Here is a 22,745-nt window from a genome sequence, read left to right as displayed (position 1 = left end):
TCGGGGGCTGGGAGGCGGCGGGGGGGGCTGGTCCCAGGGAGGGGGAAGGAAGGGGTGCGCGCCGGGGCGCGGGCGCTTGTCGCTTCCTCTCGTAGTTTTGTCCCGGGCGCGACGGGGGAGTGTCGCTCTCTTCCCTTAGCAGAATGAGTTGTCTGGGGTTGCAGGAGTATCGCTTTGCGGAAAGAACCCAAGCCTGCTTTCGCCGGTGCCCCTCGGTGAACGGTGCCTGCCCTCTGCTAGCTGTAACCTCCCTGTCCTTGCTGGGAACAGTCAGGCAGTCTGTCCGGCGTCCTTCGGTACCACGCGTTTGTGAAGAAGGGGCAGTCTCTTCTCCCACATATTCAAGCATATGTAGCTTACAGGAGTGAAGACCCTGTTGGGAACAGTATCTAGTCTTTAGTTTGTGATTGTGCACGGTGGCCTTGTCCAGCTAAATTCTCTCCTTAGTTAGTTAGACACTGATTTTTCTGCCTGCACTGATTTGTAAACAGTATGCAAGTTCCTAAATCAGCATGTAGACACAGGTAGGGCAGTTGGTCCACTCTGTAAGTTATTTCAGTGTGGGTTTAGAAATTTATTTAACTTTTCTTTATTTAAAGTAGACAGTTGGAGGCCAAGGTTAGAAAGATTTGAGAGAAGTATTTGGAAATTTACAGGGTATTCTAGAGTTTGAAGATAAAATATTCCATAGCAGATACTAAATTAACACCTCAGCTAAATAAGATATCGAAACATACTGCTTATAGCTTGAAAAAAGCTTTTGTGTCCATACTGCAACAAATTTCCATACAATTACCATTGTGTTTTTAAGTCTCATAAAAAGTACTTTTGCTTTCTGTAGGTTATATGTCAGAAGGCTTTGTTCTTTGTGACAGAAACTTCTGTCTGAACTGTCAACATACATAAGTGATCTGGGTGCTGCTGTTGAAGTTATGGCTAAGACTAGTTGGATCCTGAAGTTCTGAATTAATAACTAAGATTGCTATAAAATAATTTTTTTTTACTGCCTTTTTGTACTTCCTTATTTATTTGCTATCTTCTATCATCTATTTCTCATTAATAGCTATTTTAGTTTGTAGATGAGGGTTGCCCAAATTTAAAAACATTTATTATCTGTCAAACAAGAGGTACTGTGCAAGACAATCTCAAACTAAAAATAACAATCATAGCAAAAATATTTCCGCTGGTGCTCTCATAAGTTTTGCATAATCAAAACTGTATGTCCTTATAAACTGGATTGCTCTAATCCAGTCTTTGGAGAAAGAGTCCCTGTATTGGTAATTCGGGTACAAGCCTGGTTACAACAACTGCAGTTCTTCCTTGCTGTAAAATTAAATTGTAATGTAAATGACTAATGCTAAAGGCAGCATGACTGAGTAGCAAGTGAACTAATAGGCAATTAAATTGTGTTCTCAAATGTCTCATCTTGGGAATATCTGTTCCTTTTTACTAATTTTCTGTATCCAAAGAGTAGATCAACATGGCGAAATAGTACTTGCAAAATAAGGCATGCATGGTGAAAAGTTGTTGATGTTACTTGCTCATGTTGACTATGGCTGTTAATATTCAGAAATTTAGTCTGTTCTTTATCATGTTTGTCACTTCAATAGTTTCATAGTTTTCTTGGGCATAAAGATGATTTAACAAAATTTCAGGCCTCTGAGATAAGTCTGAGATATTGATTCTCTGACACCTGATTATTTGGAAGATTTTGACTGTATCTTATGATACCTGTAGGAAAAGTTTTAGAAATTTAGCAGTGTGCAGTCAGGTTGGTTGTTAGCTGAACTGTAAAAATTCTGAACCTGAAGTATATGATGAAAGAAGTTGAATTAGCATCTCTGTTTATTCTCCCTGACTAGTATCCCAAATATATGTCTTTGTTAGACCATAATTTTTGTCTTGTACAGAATAAAATACATCATTGCTTCTTTGTCCATAACCTTGTTTAAACACAAAGAATTATTTATATTTTGTGCTCTGAAATGTCCAGCTTGCTTTGAGCTCGATGATAGATAATGTTGTTAATGCTTTGTGAAAAGAAAATCTGTGTTGTTTGTTTCTAGGTTATTGAGCTTGACTTTGATCAGTTACCTGAGGGTGATGAAGTTATAAGTATACTGAAACAGGAACACACTCAACTGCACATATGGATTGCCTTAGCGGTTCGTATATATAAAACTTGTATATTTAAATATTCAGATAATCGCATAATAATTTCCACTTCCTTACTTTTATGGCTAGGGATAACTGAATTCTGAACAGGAACTGAAATGGGTTATTCGGTCACTGATTCTAGGCCAGATATTTCTGATTTGGCATATGCATAGTAAGTTTTTAAGTTCATCTTTTTTCATGAAACAGTGATGCTTGAAGCCTGCTTTATAGGTGTGTTTTTCTGAATCCATAGTTTTTCTGGTTTGTGCCTTTGATTATGCAGTTCGTAGAAAAGGAGGGGACAGTATCTATGCTATGGAAAGTATGGTGAAATTTGCAAAAAGTCAAAGAAGTTCAGAGGAAAACCAGTTGATTCTTCACTGATGAATAGCTGTGAAATGGAAAATATAAGTTGGGATGATGATAGAAAAATACTTGGTGATATTGGAATGCTTTTGTCTGATTATCCTTACATTTATCTTTATATTCTGGAAAAAGAATCTGTGACAGCAAAAGTATCAACTTGATATGTTACTTACTCACTGGGGTAGTACTGTCTGTTAAAACTTTATGTTTTATAGCTGGAATACTACAAACAAGGAAAAACAGAAGACTTTGTGAAGCTGTTGGAAGCTGCACGCATAGATGGTAACTTGGACTACAGAGACCATGAAAAAGATCAGATGACATGTCTGGATACTCTGGCAGCATACTATGTACAGCAGGCCCGAAAGGAGAAGAACAAAGATAACAAGAAGGAGCTCATTACACAAGCTACCTTGTTGTATACTATGGCTGACAAAATTATCATGTATGATCAGGTAAAAACCAAAATTGGTTTAAAAAATTCATATTTGCAAATTATTTAATGATTTTTATTTTTTAACTTATTTTCAACATGTTTTCTGTGCGAATTCAAAGTGATTCTAAAGAAAACAAGTATTGATTCACTAAAGGGAAGATAGAAACTGCTCAGATTTTGAAGTCTATTAGCGCGGTACATATAAGTAAAGCTTGGAAGTATCTCAAATGTGTGCGGTGCCACTAGGAATAATTATCTGGGGTTTGGGAAAGAAGGATTGGTTGTTACTTTGTTGCTTGATAATATGTGAACTTCAGACATGGATGATCAAGACCTTTCTTGATTTTTTTCATCCTGATACAAGAGGAATAAATTAACCATAGACAGCGTTATAGCATTGCCATTTAATCTTCCATGTAGTCTAATCTTTATATTTTACAAAGATAAATGTAGTGGAAACTTTTTTCCTTTTCTAGAATCACTTGTTGGGAAGAGCCTGCTTTTGTCTGCTTGAAGGTGATAAGATGGACCAAGCTGATGCACAATTCCATTTTGTGCTCAACCAGTCTCCAAATAATATTCCTGCCCTTCTTGGTATGAGTTTATGGGTATTTATGTAAAAAGCCTGGTCTCTCCAGTTGTTTTAAAATGAAATATGTGCTTAAGAAGAGAGTGCATACATGAGTAGAGAGAAACAATCAGTTGAAGAAGTGTGAACTTTTGACAGAGATTACTTTAAACTTGGAAAGTATATGTAGGTGGAAAAGCTAGGAAAAAGTACAATGCTAGCTAGCATCCTCTGAGACCCGTGAGCATACGTCTGGTCCAACTACTTGTATTTCCCTAATGATACCAATCAAGTGGTATACTGTATTGAAGGTGAAGATACCAGTAGTGAGGGGTCAGTGGGCTGTAACACTTGCATTTTAATTTGTTCACTAATCTGGTCTTAGCCAAGTGGCTTTCCTCTGGACCAGGAAAGAATTAAGTTTCTGCAGAAAATCATGAAAATGTAAATTTAATGTGTTCCTATGCTTGATTTTCTTTCATACACTTGGTGTCTTCAAAGACAATAGGAGTTGTAGTTGTCTGAATTTTTGATTATTTTTTAATTGTAACTTTTGAAAATCAGCACAGCACAATAATACTTATGAGCTTCTGATTTATAACTGCTTTGTTTATATTTCCAATTTATTTTAACTGGTATGTTGTAACAGGTAAAGCATGCATTTCTTTCAACAAGAAGGATTATAGAGGAGCCCTTGCCTACTACAAGAAAGCATTGCGTACCAATCCAGGTTGCCCAGGTAAGACAGGAAGTATTTGCTAGTGGAAGTATTTGCTGTGCTTGCAAACTAACTCAAGTCTTCCTAATTCGAATACCTACAGGCTTCTTTGTGATCTGTATCTGTCAAAAAAACCTCCATCCCTCATTACAGAAGAGTTCAGCTGTTTGTTGACTTGTAGTGTTCCTTAATTGTTAGATAAGGAAATTCTGTCTAGGAAAATACTTTTCATTTTTTCCTAATTATTACCTTTTAAAGATCTGTTAGAAAATCATAGAATCATAGAATAACTTGGTTGGATAAGACCTTTAAGATTGTGTCCAGCTGTACCTGTCCACTACTAAATCATGTTTCTAAGTACCTCATCTACCCATCTTTTAAATACCTTCAGGGATGGCAACTCCACTAACATCTGGGCAGCCTGTTCCAATGTTTGACCACTCTTTCAGTAAAGAAATTTTTCCTAATATCCAATCTAAACCTCCCCGGCACAACTTCAGGCCATTTCCTCTCGTCCTGTCGCTTGTTACTTGGGAGAAGAAATCAACACCTGCCTCACTACAACCTCCTTTCAGGTAGCTGTAGAGAGTGATAAGGTCTCCTCTCAGCCTCTTCTTCTCCAGGCTAAACAACCCCAGTTCCCTGAGCCACTCCTCATGAGACTTGTGCTCCAGACCCTTCACCAACTCCGCCCTTCTTTGGACGCACTCCAGTGACTCGATGTCTTTCTTGTAGTGGGGGGCCCAAAACTGAACACAGTATTCAAGGTGTGGCCTCACCAGTGCTGACTACAGGGGAAGGCTGACTTCCCTGCTCCTGCTGGCCACACTGTTTTCTGATACAAGCTAGGATGCTATTGGCTGCCTTGGCCACCTGGGCACACTGCTGGCTCCTATTCGACCTGGCTGTTGACCAGTGTCCCCAGGTCCTTTTCTGCTGGGCAGCTTTCCAGCCACTCTTCCCCACGCCTGTAGCGTTGCATGGGATTGTTGTGACCCAAGTACGGGACCTGGCACTGAGCCTTGTTGAACCTCATACAACTGATCCAGCCCATTGATCCAGCCTGTTCAGGTTCCTCTGTAGAGCCTTCCTACCCTCAGGCAGATCAACACTTCCCCCCAGCTTAGTGTTATCTGCAAGCTTGTTCAGGGTACACTCAATTCTCTTGTCTAGGTCGTTGATAAAGATGTTAAAAAACAGAACTGGCCCCAACACTGAGCCCTGGGGAATACTGCTTGTGACTGGATGCCAGTTGGATTTAACTCCATTCACCACCACACTTTGGGCCCGGCCATCCAGCCAGCTTTTTACCTGACAAAGCACATGCTTGTCCAGGCCATGGGCAGCCAGTTTCTCAAGCAGAATGCTGTGGGAAACAGTGTCAAAGGCTTTATTGAAGTCCCGGTAGACTACATCCACAGCCTTTCCCTTGTCCCCTAAGCGGGTCACCTTGTCATAGGAGATCAGGTTAGACAAGCAGCATCTGCCTTTCACAAACCCATGTTGACTGGGCCTGATCTAGCTGTCCTGGACGTGCTGTGTGATGGTACTCAAGATGATCTGCTCCCTGACCTTCCCAGGCACCAAGGTCAGGCTGACAAGCCTATAGTTCCCCGGATCCTCCTTCCAGCCCTTCTTGTAAACAGGCATCACATTTGCCAACCTCTAGTCAAGTGGAACTTCCCCAGTCATCCAGGACTGCTGATAGATGAGCACCTCTGCCAGCTCCCTCAGTACTCTTGGATGGACCCCGTATGGCCCCATAGACGTGTGTGTGTCTAATTGGGCAAGCAGGTCACTAACCATTTCCTCTTGGATCATGGGAGCTTTGTTCTGCTCTGTGTCCCTGTCTTTTGGTTCAGGGGGCTGGGTATCTGGAGAACAGCTCACCTTACTGTTAAGGACTGATGCAAAGAAGGCTTAAGTACCTCAGCCTTAACCTCATCCTTTGTCACTATGGTTCCCCTTGCATCCAGTAAAGGATGGAGATTCTCCTTGGCTCCCCTTTTGTTAATATATTTGTAGAAACATTGTTTATTATCTTTAACAGAATTGACCATTTTAAGGTCTACTTGTCCTTTAGCCCTTCTAATTTTCTCTTTTTTTTTTTTTTTCTTTCTGCATACCTGCCGGTTGGGCCTGAGACAGGGAGCATAGGGTGTTATTCTAGTAGTCAGTCTCCCTCTCACACTCCCTGATAGTCCTCAACCTGCTCACTTCCTCTTGGAGTTCTGTCACCAAATGGAGGAGTTCCTCCACCCAAGCGCACCTCCCCCAGGTGAACTCACCACTGGTGTCTGAAACCAGTGCGAGATGCACACCCTGCAGCCTGACATCTGGGTGGCCGCATGCACCCACTGGAGCTCTGTCTGGGAAGCTGCATCAGTTGTAGCTGGTGCAGAGCTTGGAAAGGCATTGGTTTTCTGTCAGGTGGACACCATGGTTCACTGGTACTTCTGACCGAGCTCCAGCACCCTGCCTGGAGAAGTTGCATGTAAGAGCAGTTAAAATTGTATGGGGAGGGTGGGGAAACACTCAAGACTGTTGCAGAACCTATCTGTGAGCTTTTGGAATAAATGTTAAGAAAATGATATTTTAGCATTAATAATGAAACAAGACATGAGAAGTAAAATTCTATCTATAATGCATTATATGAGTTTTCCTGGTGGTATATGACTTTCGTGATGCAAGTGATTTAGGGATGTTAGTTCAGGGTATTTGCATTAGGATCATAAATATTCTAAAGTCTCTTGAGATATGTGGTATACCTTGCTGTAACCCATCTGAAAAAGAATTTATTACAGAGTTGATGTGTGTTCTTTAGTCTGGTTTAGCATAAGAATCTTTGCTGCAAAAGAGGATTTAGAAATGCAAGCCTTACTTTTCAACAAACATCTTTCATTTACTCCCCCTTTTTCACAGGCATGTAGATTTGAAACTGCTGTATATAAATTTCTTTGTATTCCTAGTTCACAGGCAGTTTGAAAGGGCAATATGATGTGAATTTTCTATATTAGCTCATTTGTATATGATTATGGAAGTTAGAGGATGATAAACAGCATTTTGTTAGCAGTGAATCAGTTGATCATTTGAGGAGAAGTGTCCAGCTAACTTGTCTATTTGTCTGTGTTCACTGAAGACCTACTAGTCTCAAGTGAACTTAACCCGCCTAAGAAATTCCCAGCCCTTTCATCTGGCAATTTTTAAGGCCTTCCTCTATTATTTTTTAGTATGTTTCCATAAAAGTAATTTTTTGTTTAGTGTCAGAGTCTTTTGGAAATACAGACTAATATTCTGGGCTGTCTGAAGAAATAAAGTGTTACTAATCTGTTGAAGTTAGTTTTGCTGCCAAGTGTGGGAGGCTGCCTTTAAAAACAGCAAATCATTACATGGCTTAGGAGTTTTAAAGAAATATTAAAAATACTGCTTTCATGTTAATTGATGGCCAGGATGTGAAAAAGTCATGAAATTGAAATTTTGGGATTCTGAATGGTGTCATCTTGTTCTCTAGCTGAGGTTCGATTAGGTATGGGCCACTGCTTCGTGAAACTGAACAAGCTGGAAAAAGCTCGCTTAGCGTTAGGGGCTTTGGTTGGACTGGCTGTTCTGGAACTCAATAATAAAGAGGTGAGTGACTCAATAAGAATCCATATGTAGTTTACTTTCTTCTTGGCTGAAAAAGCTAACTTTTTATCCTTTGAAATGTAGTCCAGTATTTAAAAGGGGCAATAACTTTTGTGGTTAAATCATTTTAAGTCTGTGTCACTATTGAATGATTTTATAGATATGTACTTGTGATGTGGGCAGCACATTCTGAATAAATTTCTTCTGTTGCTAGAAGGCTTCAACTCTGTTGCTTATAGAGGTGTTAAATACAGAAAAACAGTGCTAGGTTAACTATTTTAATTAAAATAATAAAAATTCATGGTGAGATGTGAGAATGCATGTCTGATCACTTAGAAGAATCAAAAGTGCTGATTTCAAAATCTTACTTTAATGAGCAACAGTTATATGTGTAATAGCGAGCCTTACTTAGTCATTAGTGACTCTGTGAAGGTTAACTAAATTGGTTTGTACTCAGGATGCTCTGAAAGTCCTCAATCCTTGGAAACCTCACTTGCAATGCTAGCTTTATTCCAGAGCATCAGGAATGTTTGTTTTGAAAGAGCATGACGCGAACAGGTAAGTCAAGGTAAAAGACATAGCTTCATGAGACTAGTCCTAGGCTATAAGGAACATAAGCTTTCAAACAAGTGTTGAAGTTGTATCCAAGCTACCTTGGCACACACGAAACATGGTAAACCAAAGAGTAGGCAAGAAAAAATTTTAACTAGGCAGACGAAACAATGATAAAGTGCTGAACTTATCTTTCTAGGTGTTGTATCACTAGAAAAATACATATGGTCATGTAGCTTCATTGGGATCATGAGGTCTGAGATAGTTAGTCCATGCTAAGGAAGTTGTAAGTGGAGGATGGGACCTTTAAGTGTTCAAAAAAAACCCCACAAACTTGCATAATTGTGTGTTGTTAAAATTTGGTGTTATGCTATCTGTAGAATACGTAGCTCTCTAGAAGGATCTTTTGTTGGCACAGAATGTCTGAAAATTACTTAGTTTTAGTACATCCAGGGGAAAAAACTATTAAGACTTCCATGAAGAATTCTGAAAAGTGTGGGCTTCAGAGTTTTCTTTCCTAAAACTAGAGTGAGCCAAAAATATTCTAAAGTCAAGTTTTAAGAAATAATTCCTTGAGCGAGAAACTAATGAAACCTGCTATATTTTTTTTTCCTGAAGGTCTTTTGACTAAAGTCAAGGGATGAGCCCACTCACACTAAGCTTCAAAAAGCCGTGATTAAAAGCTGACCCACTCAAATATGGTTTTTGTTCTTTGTGAGAAATGTATCACCTTTGCTTTACTTCAAACTGTTTCTGCAAGTTGCACTGCAAAGTTAGTATAACATCAAAGAGTTGACATGGGGGAGGGAGAACACTTTGTCTGGGGGAATGATTGTCTCTGAGCTGCAAACTACTAATTGACATCTTTTCTGTGCTTAGATGTTGCTAATGTTTCTCCCTCCCTGAAGATGTTATGATGTCAGAACAGGGTTGAGATTACACTTTGTTCTCATTGAGGTCTGTCTTATCTCTGGTTTTCTTTAATGAAAGTGCTTAGGAGCTTTAAGACCTCTAACCATCAATTGGATTTGACTGAAATTGGACTTTAGACTCAAATTATTGGATAACTCGGACATATACGTAGTGTGATTATAAAATCTCTTTGCCTTTTGAAAATTAAACCAAGAATGATTCAATATCTCCTAATCAAGGTATATTGTTATACTAGGTGTGGAAAGATAGTGCCTTTTCAAACTGAAATTATGTTTTTTAGCTGCCTATTGGACTTCTTAGGTTTTATGAGGTTGAGACATACCTGTTGAATAAGATACCTTTCTGCTGATAATAATTGCAAAATAAAGCACAGTTGTTACATAACATTGTTGGTGTTTCTGTTCAGAAATAAATACAGATTTAAGTTGATGTGCTTGTGATATAAATCTCATGGATGTCCCAAATAAATAGCAATTATTTTATCAGTTATGGATTTGAACTTGTAGGGAAGTCAGATTTGTACCCATGGAAAGCTTTCTTTAAACTGTCAAGTTTCTTTAGAAAAAAAGTTACAATAATGATATCCCTATGTAAACACAGCATACTTCTACCATTTTTTTTAAATTAGAATTTAAGTTCTAGTAGCTCTTAATTCAACATCTGAAGTTCTTGTTTAGAATTTGAACAAAAGAATGTCTTCATTTTGCTGTTGAAAAAATTGCGTAAAAGATTGAACCTAAACCAGACAAGAACAGTAGAAGGAATGCTATCACGGTATGAGCGTGAAATGTCAAAGGACACCAAGTCTAAGTATCTTTTTTTTTTTTTTTTTTTTTTTTTTCCATAGCAAATCCTCCTCTGCTTTTTTTCATCCCTTGTGGTGGCTTCATTTCCCATTTTCCATCTGTATGCAGCGGGGAGAAAAGCTAGTGGCTGAATTTACTTATTTTTGTGAGCCCAGCAAGGATTTTGTCAGAGTTCCTGTGGCAGCCTAGACTGAAGAATAGTTTTGAAGATGTCAATAAGATACAGCTATTGAGATGCTGCTGATACCTGTCAATGTTTTATTTAGGCCGATTCGATCAAGAATGGTGTTCAACTCCTCTCCAGGGCTTACACAATTGATCCCAGTAATCCAATGGTGTTGAATCACTTGGCTAATCACTTCTTCTTTAAGAAGGTAAGAGGTCTATGGAATTTTACAGGTAAATACTTGATAACCTCTGAACAGCAAGGATTCAGGTGTTAGTTTCAATCTCATTTCATCAGGTTACGTGGTAACTAATACGGAACTGTTAATCTAGATGGACAAGTCTGTAAAGTTTGTGACTTAAATTTTGTATAAACTTTACCCAAAAAACACCAAGAAAAGGTATGCTTATTTCTTAAGTCAAGGTCACCTTTGTGTCCTGAAGGGTTGGTGTGGTTTTTTTTTTCCCCCCTCTCACCGCCTTCCAGACTTTAAATTATGAAATAGAGAAAAGAACAGTAACCACTAAAACTAAATCTGTTTTTATTAATTTAGTCAGTGCTATGTCTTAAGCTTCCTTGTATTTTCCAGCCATCCTTGTTTAAATAATAAATAACTTGACCATTAATGAAGTGAAGCCTTTCAAATTTCATTTATCTTCCCTTTTTTCAGGACTATGGTAAAGTACAACACTTGGCTCTTCATGCTTTCCATAATACGGAAGTTGAAGCAATGCAGGCAGAGAGTTGTTATCAGCTGGCTAGGTCTTTTCATGTACAGGTAGGACCTTTTTTAAAAGCCTCCTTTGAGATTGCACTTAATCTGTGTTACAGAAGTTCATACGAAGCTTACCTGTGAAAACACTACCTGCTCTTTATTTACCTCTTTTTAATTAGGAAGACTATGATCAAGCTTTCCAGTATTATTACCAGGCCACTCAGTTTGCCTCATCTTCTTTTGTACTTCCATTTTTTGGATTGGGTCAAATGTACATTTATCGAGGGGACAAAGAGAATGCATCACAATGCTTTGAAAAAGTTTTGAAAGCCTATCCTAACAATTATGAGACTATGAAAATCCTTGGATCTCTTTATGCGGCTTCAGAAGACCAGGAGAAGCGGGATATTGCAAAGGTGAGTTTTGCCGCTGCTGGTATGGTACTTTTACATACAAGAGTAGAACTTCAAAATCAGACTTGAAATCAAACTATACATTAAGGTGCATAAACCTCAGGGTTACTTGGCTGTGGGTATAGAATATTTAATATTGGCTGTCATGAGAGATCTTCCTAACTGTGGAGAGTCACAGCTCCTGGACAGAATTGAGACCCCTACTGGTCTCTTGCTAAATTAAGTCCAGGACTTTAGGAGGCCCAGCTTCACATTTGTATTTGGTACTATGAAAAAGGCAGAATTCCTCCCATATGTGTTAAAATTGTATGAAGATGGCAAGTTAGCAAATGATTTCCTGAAGACAGCAAGTTAGTCAGTGATTTCCAGAAAACACTTGCCTTAGCTTATCTGGAAGGACAATGTCTTTTGTTTGGCGGTGGGGTTTTTTTGGTTTTGGTTTCTTCTTGTTTGGTTTTTTGGATTTTTTTTTTAAGTGAAAAGCTTTTTTAATCTAATATTGAGTAAATAAATGCAAAAAAACCATTAGACGTTACTTTTCTAGCTTCTCATGTTGTAATAGTTTCTGCTTTTCTAAGACTTTAAGCCGATGTTGCATTCTACAGAAAAACACAATAATGAAGGAAGGAAACTAATGCAATTTTTTGGGAACAAGTTGTGTAGACGTTCAGGACGTTTTCTTTTGCATTGTGGTGTATCTTTCTAGTGTTAAGGTTAATATCTTCAGTCTTTCTTTTGATTTATTTATATATTTTTTTAAAACAGTTTGTGTGTCCACAAAGAGGCACAATTATTGTCTGCTGTTTTTCAGGGACATCTAAAGAAAGTCACAGAACAGTATCCTGATGATGTAGAGGCATGGATTGAGCTTGCTCAAATTCTAGAACAGACTGATATACAGGTATTATCATTATACACTTGGTGAATTATGTGCGTGCTTTTCATAGAGCTCGTTCTCTTATTTCTTTCATCCACTTTTTCTTTCTTTGTAAAGGGTGCACTGTCAGCCTATGGTACAGCCACACGCATTCTGCAAGAGAAGGTACAGGCTGATGTCCCACCAGAGATTTTGAATAATGTGGGTGCTCTGCACTTCAGGCTGGGAAATCTAGGAGAAGCGAAGGTATGTAATTACTCAAAAGTTTGAAATGAGTTTCTTGATCACCCAGAAGTTTTCATTTAAGAATATTCTGGAGTGCTTTATTCCTTTTTTCTTTTTATACTTTAGAAATATTTTTTGGCATCACTGGATCGTGCAAAAGCAGAAGCTGAACATGATGAGCATTATTACAATGCTATCTCTGTAACAACGTCCTATAACCTTGCCAGACTATATGAGGCGATGTGTGAATTTCATGAAGCGGAAAAGCTGTATAAAAACATTTTAAGAGAACATCCTAATTACGTTGATTGTAAGAAACATTTGGTATTTCAGTTCCACAGTCCTCCTTATAATACCAAAAATCTTCCCATTACAGTGTCTTCTGGTCTCCTTATATCTGTCTTCTCTTCTTCTCATAGTAGCTTTGGAGTCTGCTTACCTACCTGCTATTTTCCCTATCTTTTTTTCCTTTTTTTTAAGGTCTGCATCATACTTATAGTCCAATCTCCAGCTCTGAGCCCTCTAATTGTTGGTACATCATACTGTACTCCAAAAATCTAGCAAAATTAGCTTATCTAGACTTGCATGCCTTTGCTCACTTGCTCCCCACTCCCACCAAACCCCTAGCACCTCAGCCCCCAGGTGCAATCAAGGCCCATCCCCTTGATATGATGACCAATCTCTGCAATTCTACCTATGTGGGTGGAAATAGAGACCCTTTGGGAGAATCACTTTCTCTTGGATCTTGGCTTTGCTCCAGGGAAGAAGGGCTGTTGAGGGTGTTTGCACAGCTTCTATAGCACATCCTGTTTTTTCTGTCCTCACTCTGCTCCTCATCTTGCCCCAGGCAGCTGACCTGTGAGATTTGCTGCAAAGGCGAGGTGGTGGCCCTTGCTCAGCAAGCTGCAGCGCACAGCATGCCCCAGTCTAATCTACAGCCTTTTCCCTGCTTGTTTTCTATTGTCGCCTGTTAACTGATATTCTTCCCAAAACTTGCGGAGATGGGAGAGCTGTTTAAAGTGGAGGGAGAATTATGTACCTGACTATATCCTTCTTTCTTTGAGGCTTCTTAATCGTCTTTAACTTATGAAACCAATTAAAAACACTTACACTTTAACTGTTAGAAATTTGCAATTTCTATATCACCATTGTGGGTGGATGTTCCTCTTCACATGGTGTGTCTCATGGTGAATAGAATATGAAAGGTGTCTTAATGTTTGCTGTCCTTAGTGGATCAAGAAAAGGATGGCTTTTGAAATTCATGCATGGCCAATATTTTCTTTGTTTGAGATGACTTGAACCTGTTTCCTGATTTTTTACTTTATTTTCTATTTTGATTTTTAGGCTACTTACGCTTGGGAGCTATGGCTAGGGATAAAGGAAATTTTTATGAGGCTTCTGATTGGTTTAAAGAAGCACTTCAGATAAATCAGGTTTGTAACCCTTCAAGTGTTTAAAGTTAAAACATTAGAAATAATAACTAAAAATTTTATTTTCCTTTTGTTGCACTTTTATTTTGTTTGCTCACATAAACTAGAGGAAGAAAAGAGACCTACTGTAATCTGCTCACTGTGTGTTTTGTTTGTTGGGGTTTTTTTATTATGCAATTCTACTTCAGAAAAATACCATTTTATATTTGAAAAAGTAACCTTGCAAAAGCATTGTTTTCCCTTGCAACTTACAGTGGATTTTTATTTAGGACCATCCGGATGCTTGGTCTCTGATTGGCAATCTTCACTTGGCTAAACAAGAGTGGGGTCCAGGCCAGAAGAAATTTGAAAGAATATTGAAACAGCCCTCCACACAAAATGATACTTATTCCATGCTGGCTCTTGGTAATGTCTGGTTGCAGACTCTACATCAACCCACAAGAGACAGAGAAAAGGTAATGGTGTCTGTCTGCTCTGTGTCTGGTTTTATTTATCTGATTTTTGTATGCTCTCAGACCCTTTTCTTGATGCCTATTTGGCATCTTATAATCCATAAAACTTCTGGGTAGATCTTTTAATACCCCATTGTAGAAATGAGTGATCGATTGGGATACTACTTTCTGCAGGAGAAGCGTCATCAAGACCGTGCATTAGCGATCTACAAGCAAGTACTCAGAAATGATCCAAAGAATTTGTATGCTGCTAATGGCATAGGTGAATATTAGACTCTCATTTTTCTTCAGCGGTGAATATATTCTTATGTTTCATGCTTTAGTATGGAATTATTTTTGCAGGACCTGAACGCTATGTAGTGGTGCTCAGGAAAGAATAGCTTTCATATGGCAGCTATGTCACTTAGTTTTTAATGGGGAACTTTATTCAGGCAATATTTTGTTTTCTTTGGTAGGAGTACATAGTACTTGAACCTGGAAGCTTACACTGTACATATTACTTTCCCCTTAGGAGCTGTCTTGGCGCATAAAGGATATTTCCGTGAAGCTCGTGATGTTTTTGCCCAAGTAAGAGAGGCAACAGCAGATATCAGTGATGTGTGGCTGAATCTGGCACATATCTACGTAGAACAGAAACAGTACATCAGTGCTGTGCAGATGGTAACATCTCTAAATTGAACTACATAGTATGTTGGGTTAGATGACTTCTGGATGTTTCTCTGCTGTCATAGAAGCCATGCAAGTTTCTGAATAATATTTTAACAAGCTATAGGTCTATTTCTAGCGTGCTGCTGGTTGTCAAGTCTAGGTTTTAAAAACAAACTGCCAAATGTGGGTAAGGGGTAACAAAGCACCAACCAACTCGCACACTTTTTTTTTTTGGTAGCAGAGTTAAACATATTTGGGTTAGAATTTTGGTCTCAGAATTAATTTTTAGTCAGGTATCAGTCAGTGTAGTTACTGTATGTGATTTACATTCAGATGTTACTGAAGTAAGTAAATGTAATTTGCTGCTGGGATTTTTTTAACAGCAACACTTCCTATTTTTGTTCTTGCAAATGATTGCATGAATAACAATCAGATATGTCTGAAAAGCTGACTGTTCCATCATTTCTTTCATTACGGTTAACACCACAAGGTAGTTCATGTTGGAAGAAATCTGTTGAGGTCATGTAGTTCAACCTTCTCAAGCAAGCTAACTTCCAAGTATCAATCTATTCTAACTAAATTGACTCAATTAGTTGATCAAAAGCATACAAGTAAGCTAAAAAAAGAAGTCATATGTCGGACAAGACAGAAGCTGAGAACAAACTTGTTTCATTAAGATTGAGTCTATGTTAAGGCTTAAAAATATTTATTTCAGAGTTATGCTGAAGCTTTTTGTGATGGCTATGGTTACAAGGAAGGGATACTGGGCCTTTCTTACCTGACTAAGACCTCAGTAGTTGCTGTCCTCCAGTGAACTACTGTTAAGAAGCTTTGGTTACAAGATCAGATTCATTCTGTTGTGTTTTGAATGGGGTCTGTTGTCTTTTTGACACCTTATTGTTTTTACTGGCAAAAAGCCTAATGAAAATCTAATGTTAGCAACTGTTTAAGCAGTGAAACTGGGTATCATTTTCACCTTTTGATTTGTCAGAAAAATATCGTACTTGTTTGCTAATATATTTAAGTTAAGCTGTTGGTAGAAATGTGGTTATTTGTTGGGGTATTTTATTGTTCCCTACATTCTACTATGCAGTCGGTACAAGCCGCAGTCTGAAATACATGATATTGGACTCAAAGGGAGATGAACTGAATTTAATAGCCTAGCTTACTGCAGCCACAACAATTGTTCTAGTGAGTTCTCTACCATAAAACATACAAATCCGAGGCAGTCTTAAACTAAGTACAAAATCTTTGACTCTAAATGTGAGTGAAAATTGGGTGCTCACAACACGGTGTGATCCAAAAGTAACAACTTCAGGCAGTTCAGGGAATTTTCTGTATTTGAGCTGGAAATAAAAATTACTTTGTATTTATTATTTTGGAGGTTTAGAAAGGATGGATGACTCCTTGAGGAAACAGTATGTCAAACAGAAGGATAAGTTTCATAACTCTTAGAAGCTTTCATCCTACACCCACAAAACATATCGTAACAAGTCTTCTTTTATGCTTTAGAACAACTAGATATGCCTTGGTGTGCCAAGTTATTCAGCTAGGTGGACAGAGCAAATTTTATGTTAACTGAAAGATGTGGATTTTTTTAACTAGTGGCTTGAGATAAATGGAATTACTACATGAAATGTATTTCAATTTCTAAAATATCTTGTATGAATATAGAAAATAAATTTTCCTCCCCCCCATACTGTGGAGAATAATTGAGTGCTCTTAAAATGAGTCATGTTTGTTGGACTTTGTTACAGTAGATGGTACTTGCCAAGTATTATTCTATTGTATTTTAAGACCTACAGAGCCTCCTGGACTGCTGCCTGTTTCCAGAAAAATCAGGTACTTGCTCTGGCATAGCAGAAAGAATTTCCTGATCAGTGAAGAGGAGGCATCCCAGTACCATGACACACTTCTTTAAAAAAAAACTGAAGGCTTCTTAGCAGTAATGCTTTTTAGGAATAGAAACATTTACTGGCGTTAACTTACCAAAATAACTCACCATTGTTACATCTTAATTTGATTTTTTTCCATTTCAGTATGAAAACTGCCTCAGAAAGTTCTATAAGCATCAAAATACTGAAGTTTTGTTATATTTGGCCCGGGCGCTCTTCAAATGTGGCAAATTACAGGAATGCAAACAAACTCTGTTAAAGGTATGAATATAAAACATCATATATCATGGAATAAAATTACTGTAAATTGATGCATGTTTGTGTCTTTTTAAATTCAGTAGTCTGGGATTGAAATAATGGTGCTTATTCTCTGTATGTTGCTTCAGTATACCTCTGTATTGCGTTCTAGCATATCTTAAAAAGATGCATTTTATTTACAGGCCAGGCATGTAGCGCCAAGTGATACAGTCCTTATGTTTAATGTGGCTTTAGTGCTACAAAGACTAGCTACCTCTGTCCTGAAAGATGAAAAAAGCAATCTAAAGGAGGTGCTTAATGCTGTGAAAGAACTGGAGCTAGCCCACAGGTAAAGATTATTTATTTCTAAGTATTATAATCTTTTTTGTCATTCCCTTGCAGTAAATTTGCAGTGTTGGTCACAAATCTGGTTAGAAGATAAATCATCTCCTATGAAACACTGTATGTAATTCTAGAGTTTCTAGTAGGAAAACAAATATTGGGCCTGACAAAACTACTTATTCAGACTTTGCTCTAGAGCCAGTTTTGTTTGGCCAGATGGCCAATATGTGTTTCTCAAAGGGTTTTTTGTTAGTGTGACCAAGATGTACTTCTTCCTGGAAGAGCATAGTTGAAGAAAAAATACTGAATTCTACAAATTTAATACTTTTTTGATGATTTCTTTCAAAACAACATCTAAGGCTAGAAAAAATACTGAATTCTACAAATTTAATACTTCTTTGATTTCTTTCAAAACAACATCTAAGGCCTGAAAGCAAATCTATTGATATTATATAAGCCTAGTTAATGACTGGTAGTACTTGAAAACTAATTTTGCCTTCCTGTTGTCAAGTAAATGCCTAGCACTCTCATGGCTTAAGAACAGAAGCAGCTTAAGGGCCTTTGAGATCTCTTACTTCTCTTTTCAAAAAAAAAACCCACAAAAAAACAAAAAAAAAAAAAAAACAAACCAATACAAAACTGGGCAGAAAACAGTCCATTTAATCTGATCCCGTCATCACTATCTTTGAACAGAAGGCTTGTAACCTTTTATTCTGCTCCTAGGTATTGCTGGTGTAGCTGGTGCTTGCTTTATGCATTTGTAGCTCTGCTGTTATGTCAAAGATAGACATTGCCTTTCAACTAAGGCAAGCCTTTAATACAAGCAAGCATTTCACAATTATAGTGCTTTGCATAATGCAAACTCAGTGTTCAAACACAATTCTAACTTAAATTCCTTTAGAAACTTGTTATTTATTGTCTCGAGAAAGTAGCATGAAAGCCTTTATTTTGTACCTATTAACCAAAAATTCAGATGTCTATCACATTTTGGAAAATATTTTCCATAATCTAAAACTTGAGCAAGGAATTATTTTCTTAATATGCCCAAGAATTTGAGTTCAGTCTAGCACAGAAACACTTAATTTAAAATGTTACTGATGGATTATGGGAAGAAACTGTGGCAACCTTGAAAGTTAGAAAGTTGATTTCCTTTAAATTATTTTGAGAAACTGTTTTCAAAACACTGATTATCATAATTTACCCATCTACTTGAAGGCATGTTGTATTCACAAGGACCTGCCAACTAGGTTTAAGCACGCTGTTCTGGAAGGATTTTTAAAAAATGAGTTTTCCTTCCTTTTCTTATGCTAGTTTTTGTTCCACCCTATAATGGTTATAGAATGTTTTAGATTTGGAGAACTCTGAATGTACTTTTATACTGTTGTATTAAAAGGGGCTGCACACAGAGAAAATTGGTGAGGTTTCCTCCCAAGAAAGGGAGTTTTACTCCTGGAGTTTTATAGGATTGTAATTCAGGAGTAAATGCATTATTTTGAGGCAAAATTACAATAAATGTGTAAGTAATGACATATTTGCTTAGATTTTTCTGTGGTGTTTTGTTTTTTTTTTCCTCCAGGTACTTCAGTTACTTGAGTAAAGTAGGTGATAAGATGAGATTTGACTTGGCACTTGCTGCTACAGAAGCAAGGTAAAAAACAAACAAACAAAAAACCAAACCACAAACAAATCCTTCAGTCAGATACCAAGTGGAATATTTTTGTCTTGTTTTTTCATACTAGAACTGGATTGCAAAATTTCAACTGACAGTTTCTTAGAACAGTAGAAATACAAGTGCAGGGTTACTCCATGTTACTGCTTCATTCTTTTCCTGTCTTCGCTTTCTAATGTTTTTGTGTAGTCTAAAACTCTGTGTGTGGTGTCTGCCATTAGCTGGAGCCTACAAAACTTTAGCTGGTTTAATGGCAAATTTTTCATCAATGAGAGGGCAGTGATCTTTGTTTAAATATCTCTAGCTCTCACTGTTTTGACTTTAAACATAATGTAACAACAGGTTTGCTTTCATGGATATTTTTTGAGGTAGTTCCTGGGTAAATAGCATGGGTCAGTTACTGACACATGAAAAACGTTTGTTTTGTGGAATCTAGTCTGCTTTAACTTTTGCTCATGAGTTTGTACACAAGCCTATTCAGATCAGTTTCCTTGTAAGCTTATTTCTTAGGTTTTCACTTAGTATGCCCTGTGTTTCATTTATTGCCCATTCCTCTTAGATTTTCATAGCCATGTACAAATAACATCTGTTGACCGTCATACACTGTACTTCTTAAATGGGTATCACTAAAGCATTTTGTACAGAGAAGAAGGTTTTAATCGTAATATTCAAAGAAATGTCACTGTAACATTAGTTAAGAGGGTATTGAAAGCGTCTTGCTTTAATGTTTCATGAGTTGAATACTTTATACAACCTTAACTCTTACACAATCGGTTTTCTTAAGATAGAATGTCTGCCTGCTTTTCTGAATAAGTTTGCCAGTATGTTGTGATTAAATACAAGTTCTTCACCATACTTCTGAAGCTGTCCAAATTAATTGGTATGATTCCTTTTCTGTTCATGTGGGGGTTTTTGTATATGAATTGGCTAAATTTTAAGTGTGAAGCAATGTGTTCTGAAACTGTATATTGCAATTTTTAAAGATAAATTAGCTTACTAGAAGGTGCTTTACTCAAAAATCTATACTACTTTACTCTTCTATTGTGTTATTTCAAGTAGCTTTTCTTTCTTTGCTGGTGATATGAATGTAGTGTTGTGATCCATGCCCTTTATAAGCCTGTTTCTTCTTGTAGTATGTGTCTGCCACCTTCCTTTACTTGAAAACATTGCATGTTACAGGCAATGCTCTGACTTACTGAGTCAAGCCCAGTATCATGTGGCTCGGGCACGCAAGCAGGATGAAGAAGAGAGGGAACTGCGTGCGAAGCAAGAGCAAGAAAAGGAGCTGCTTCGCCAAAAACTACTTAAAGAACAGGTTTTATTCTGTTACATTCTGTATGCTATATTTAAAAAAAAAAAAAAAAAAAAAAAGAAGTGGATACATACACTTTTTGAAAACATACAATATACTGTATTGTATCTGCCCTGTTACTCTCTGGTGGTACCTGGTGTTACTGGTAAAATGTCTATTTTCCTAGTTAATAAGTGCCAGTTATAGTAAGTGCCAGCAAATAAAATTTGTGCCCCAGAAGGTCTGCCATGAAATTTCTGTACTGACAGGCTGGATGAGGAAGCACTTGGTGGACTTTCGCCTACTGTAGCACAGGCTTGTAGAAAACTTTTTTTTTTTTTTTGCCACATGTACCTTCTGCTGTCAAAAGTCAGTTTTCTGGTTTCTTGTCATCAAATAACTTATATGCCTGCGATTAGAATCACCGTGATGCTGCAAATACAGTAGTAATGGTTAGTTTTCTCTCTGTTTCAGGAAGAGAAGCGCCTAAGAGAAAAAGAAGAACAGAAGAAACTTCTGGAACAAAGAGCTCAATATGTGGAGAAAACCAAGAATATCCTGATGTTTACTGGTGAAGTAGAAGGATCAAAGGAGAAAAAACGTGGTGGCGGTGGAGGCAGGGTAGAACAGAATTTCTTTTTTTTTTTTTTTTTTTTTTTAAATCTCCTTCATTTTCCCCTTCTGACATATGGTCTCTTGCAGTAGTACAGGTTTTTAGTTGCAAGCCTCTAGGCTTCACGGAGTGAAATTGCACAGGTTTAGTACTCAAATGTAAAAATTGGAAGGTAATACTAAGTTTCAAGCCCAATGGCATAACCAAAATCTGTCTATTCAATTGTTAAAATAACAGAAGAAGGTTTTTTTTATTATGTGCAAATTTGGAATCAGTTTCTTAATGACACCAATCTAGAGATTATGTGAAAGTTGGCACAAGGTCTGTATCTTCAAAAATGTGTTTAGATAAAGTTTCTATTTTGAATTGTTTTCTTTTAGCTTCTTAACTGGAAGGCGACTAATGGGCTATATTGTGGGGATTTTATTTATCATAGCGTTCAAAAAAAGGAACAGGGGAATTTGATGAATTCGTCAATGATGACAGTGATGAAGATCTGCCCGTGTCTAGAAAGAAAAAGAAGAGGAAGGGCAGTGGTAGTGAACAAGATGGGGAAGAAGAGGAGGGTGAGAGAAAGAAGAAGAAGAGGAGGAGGTAACTGATACTATTTCTCAGGGAAGTCTAACATTAAAGTATGGCTTTTAAGTATATTCTCATGCAGTCTTCCATAACAACTTAAAAAATGAACTGTTGTTAAGAGGTCACATGATTAATTTTTATTTACACATGCACATTATAAAATTTAAACAGCACTCTGCAAAAGAAGTACGAGCAACACTTGATCAGCTAGACATTTCTTGAGACTGATATTTTAGCATGTGTAAGTTTTTTTTTGTGATGTTATGCTTTACATCATATAAAATGTTTGTTTCAGACCCCAGAAGGCAGATGAGGGGAGTGATGATGAAGAACATGAAAATGGTCCGAGACCTAAGAAACGACGTCCACTCAAAGCAGAGAAAAAGAAGGCTGTAAGTTAAACCCTGAATAACTGCATCACTTTCTAAAAATGCGTTTGGACTCAGCATTATCCTAGCCGAGAGAGATTTGTTAACGTTGAAAATTACGACAAAACTTCTTGTAGAAAACTGCCTTTGAGCTTATTTATGTCCTCCTCCCCTGTCGCTATAGCAGCTTCAAGGATGAAAAGGATATTCCCAAAGCCATGTAGAATTAAGTGACAGTAAAAGGAAAATCTTGATCTAATGACTTTAAACTGTTAAAAGCATGTCTGCTTTCCTGACTATGTTTCTGCGTTTGGGCCCTATGCTGTAACTAGCCACATGAACAAGCAACCCTTTGTTTTTCCTTTATACAGCCCAAACCAGAACGTCTGCCTCCTTCAATGAAAGGAAAGATCAAATCAAAAGCCATCATTTCGTCAAGTGATGATTCTTCTGATGAGGACAAACTCAAAATTGCTGATGATGGGTAAGAACCTTAATTAACTTTTTATATACTAAAGTTTCAATGCATGCTTTCAAAATAAACTACAGTGTTAATAATGGGTTAATGCGAAGATAACGAGAAGCTTTTCATTATACTCACAACATGACTTTCCATTGCAAACCAATGCAACTCGTTCTTCTCATTCTGATAACTAGCTAGCATT

General features: G+C 37.5%; 1 protein-coding gene across 1 annotated transcript in view; it reads left to right on the top strand.

The window, feature by feature from the left end:
- Nucleotides 1-143: 143 nt before the first annotated feature.
- Nucleotides 144-22,745, top strand: part of CTR9 (CTR9 homolog, Paf1/RNA polymerase II complex component) — a 31,654-nt gene continuing 9,052 nt past the window's right edge. Inside the window, exons 1-24 of the mRNA XM_009635367.2 lie at nt 144-296; nt 2,067-2,165; nt 2,739-2,978; nt 3,436-3,553; nt 4,177-4,266; nt 7,757-7,872; nt 10,427-10,534; nt 10,997-11,104; nt 11,221-11,457; nt 12,266-12,355; nt 12,449-12,577; nt 12,683-12,866; nt 13,901-13,989; nt 14,256-14,441; nt 14,613-14,700; nt 14,950-15,098; nt 17,126-17,242; nt 17,422-17,567; nt 19,137-19,208; nt 20,409-20,544; nt 20,995-21,141; nt 21,570-21,727; nt 22,008-22,104; nt 22,452-22,564. Coding sequence (XP_009633662.1) covers nt 144-296; nt 2,067-2,165; nt 2,739-2,978; nt 3,436-3,553; nt 4,177-4,266; nt 7,757-7,872; nt 10,427-10,534; nt 10,997-11,104; nt 11,221-11,457; nt 12,266-12,355; nt 12,449-12,577; nt 12,683-12,866; nt 13,901-13,989; nt 14,256-14,441; nt 14,613-14,700; nt 14,950-15,098; nt 17,126-17,242; nt 17,422-17,567; nt 19,137-19,208; nt 20,409-20,544; nt 20,995-21,141; nt 21,570-21,727; nt 22,008-22,104; nt 22,452-22,564 — 3,170 coding nt within the window. The remainder of the gene's footprint in view (nt 297-2,066; nt 2,166-2,738; nt 2,979-3,435; nt 3,554-4,176; nt 4,267-7,756; nt 7,873-10,426; nt 10,535-10,996; nt 11,105-11,220; nt 11,458-12,265; nt 12,356-12,448; nt 12,578-12,682; nt 12,867-13,900; nt 13,990-14,255; nt 14,442-14,612; nt 14,701-14,949; nt 15,099-17,125; nt 17,243-17,421; nt 17,568-19,136; nt 19,209-20,408; nt 20,545-20,994; nt 21,142-21,569; nt 21,728-22,007; nt 22,105-22,451; nt 22,565-22,745) is intronic.

Source organism: Egretta garzetta, unplaced genomic scaffold, assembly GCF_000687185.1.
Source record: "Egretta garzetta isolate BGI_Z169 unplaced genomic scaffold, ASM68718v1 scaffold133, whole genome shotgun sequence".
Taxonomy (NCBI): Eukaryota; Metazoa; Chordata; class Aves; order Pelecaniformes; family Ardeidae; genus Egretta; species Egretta garzetta.
The sequence above is the reverse complement of the archived record's forward strand: the minus strand, read 5'-3'. Positions and strand labels throughout refer to the sequence as shown.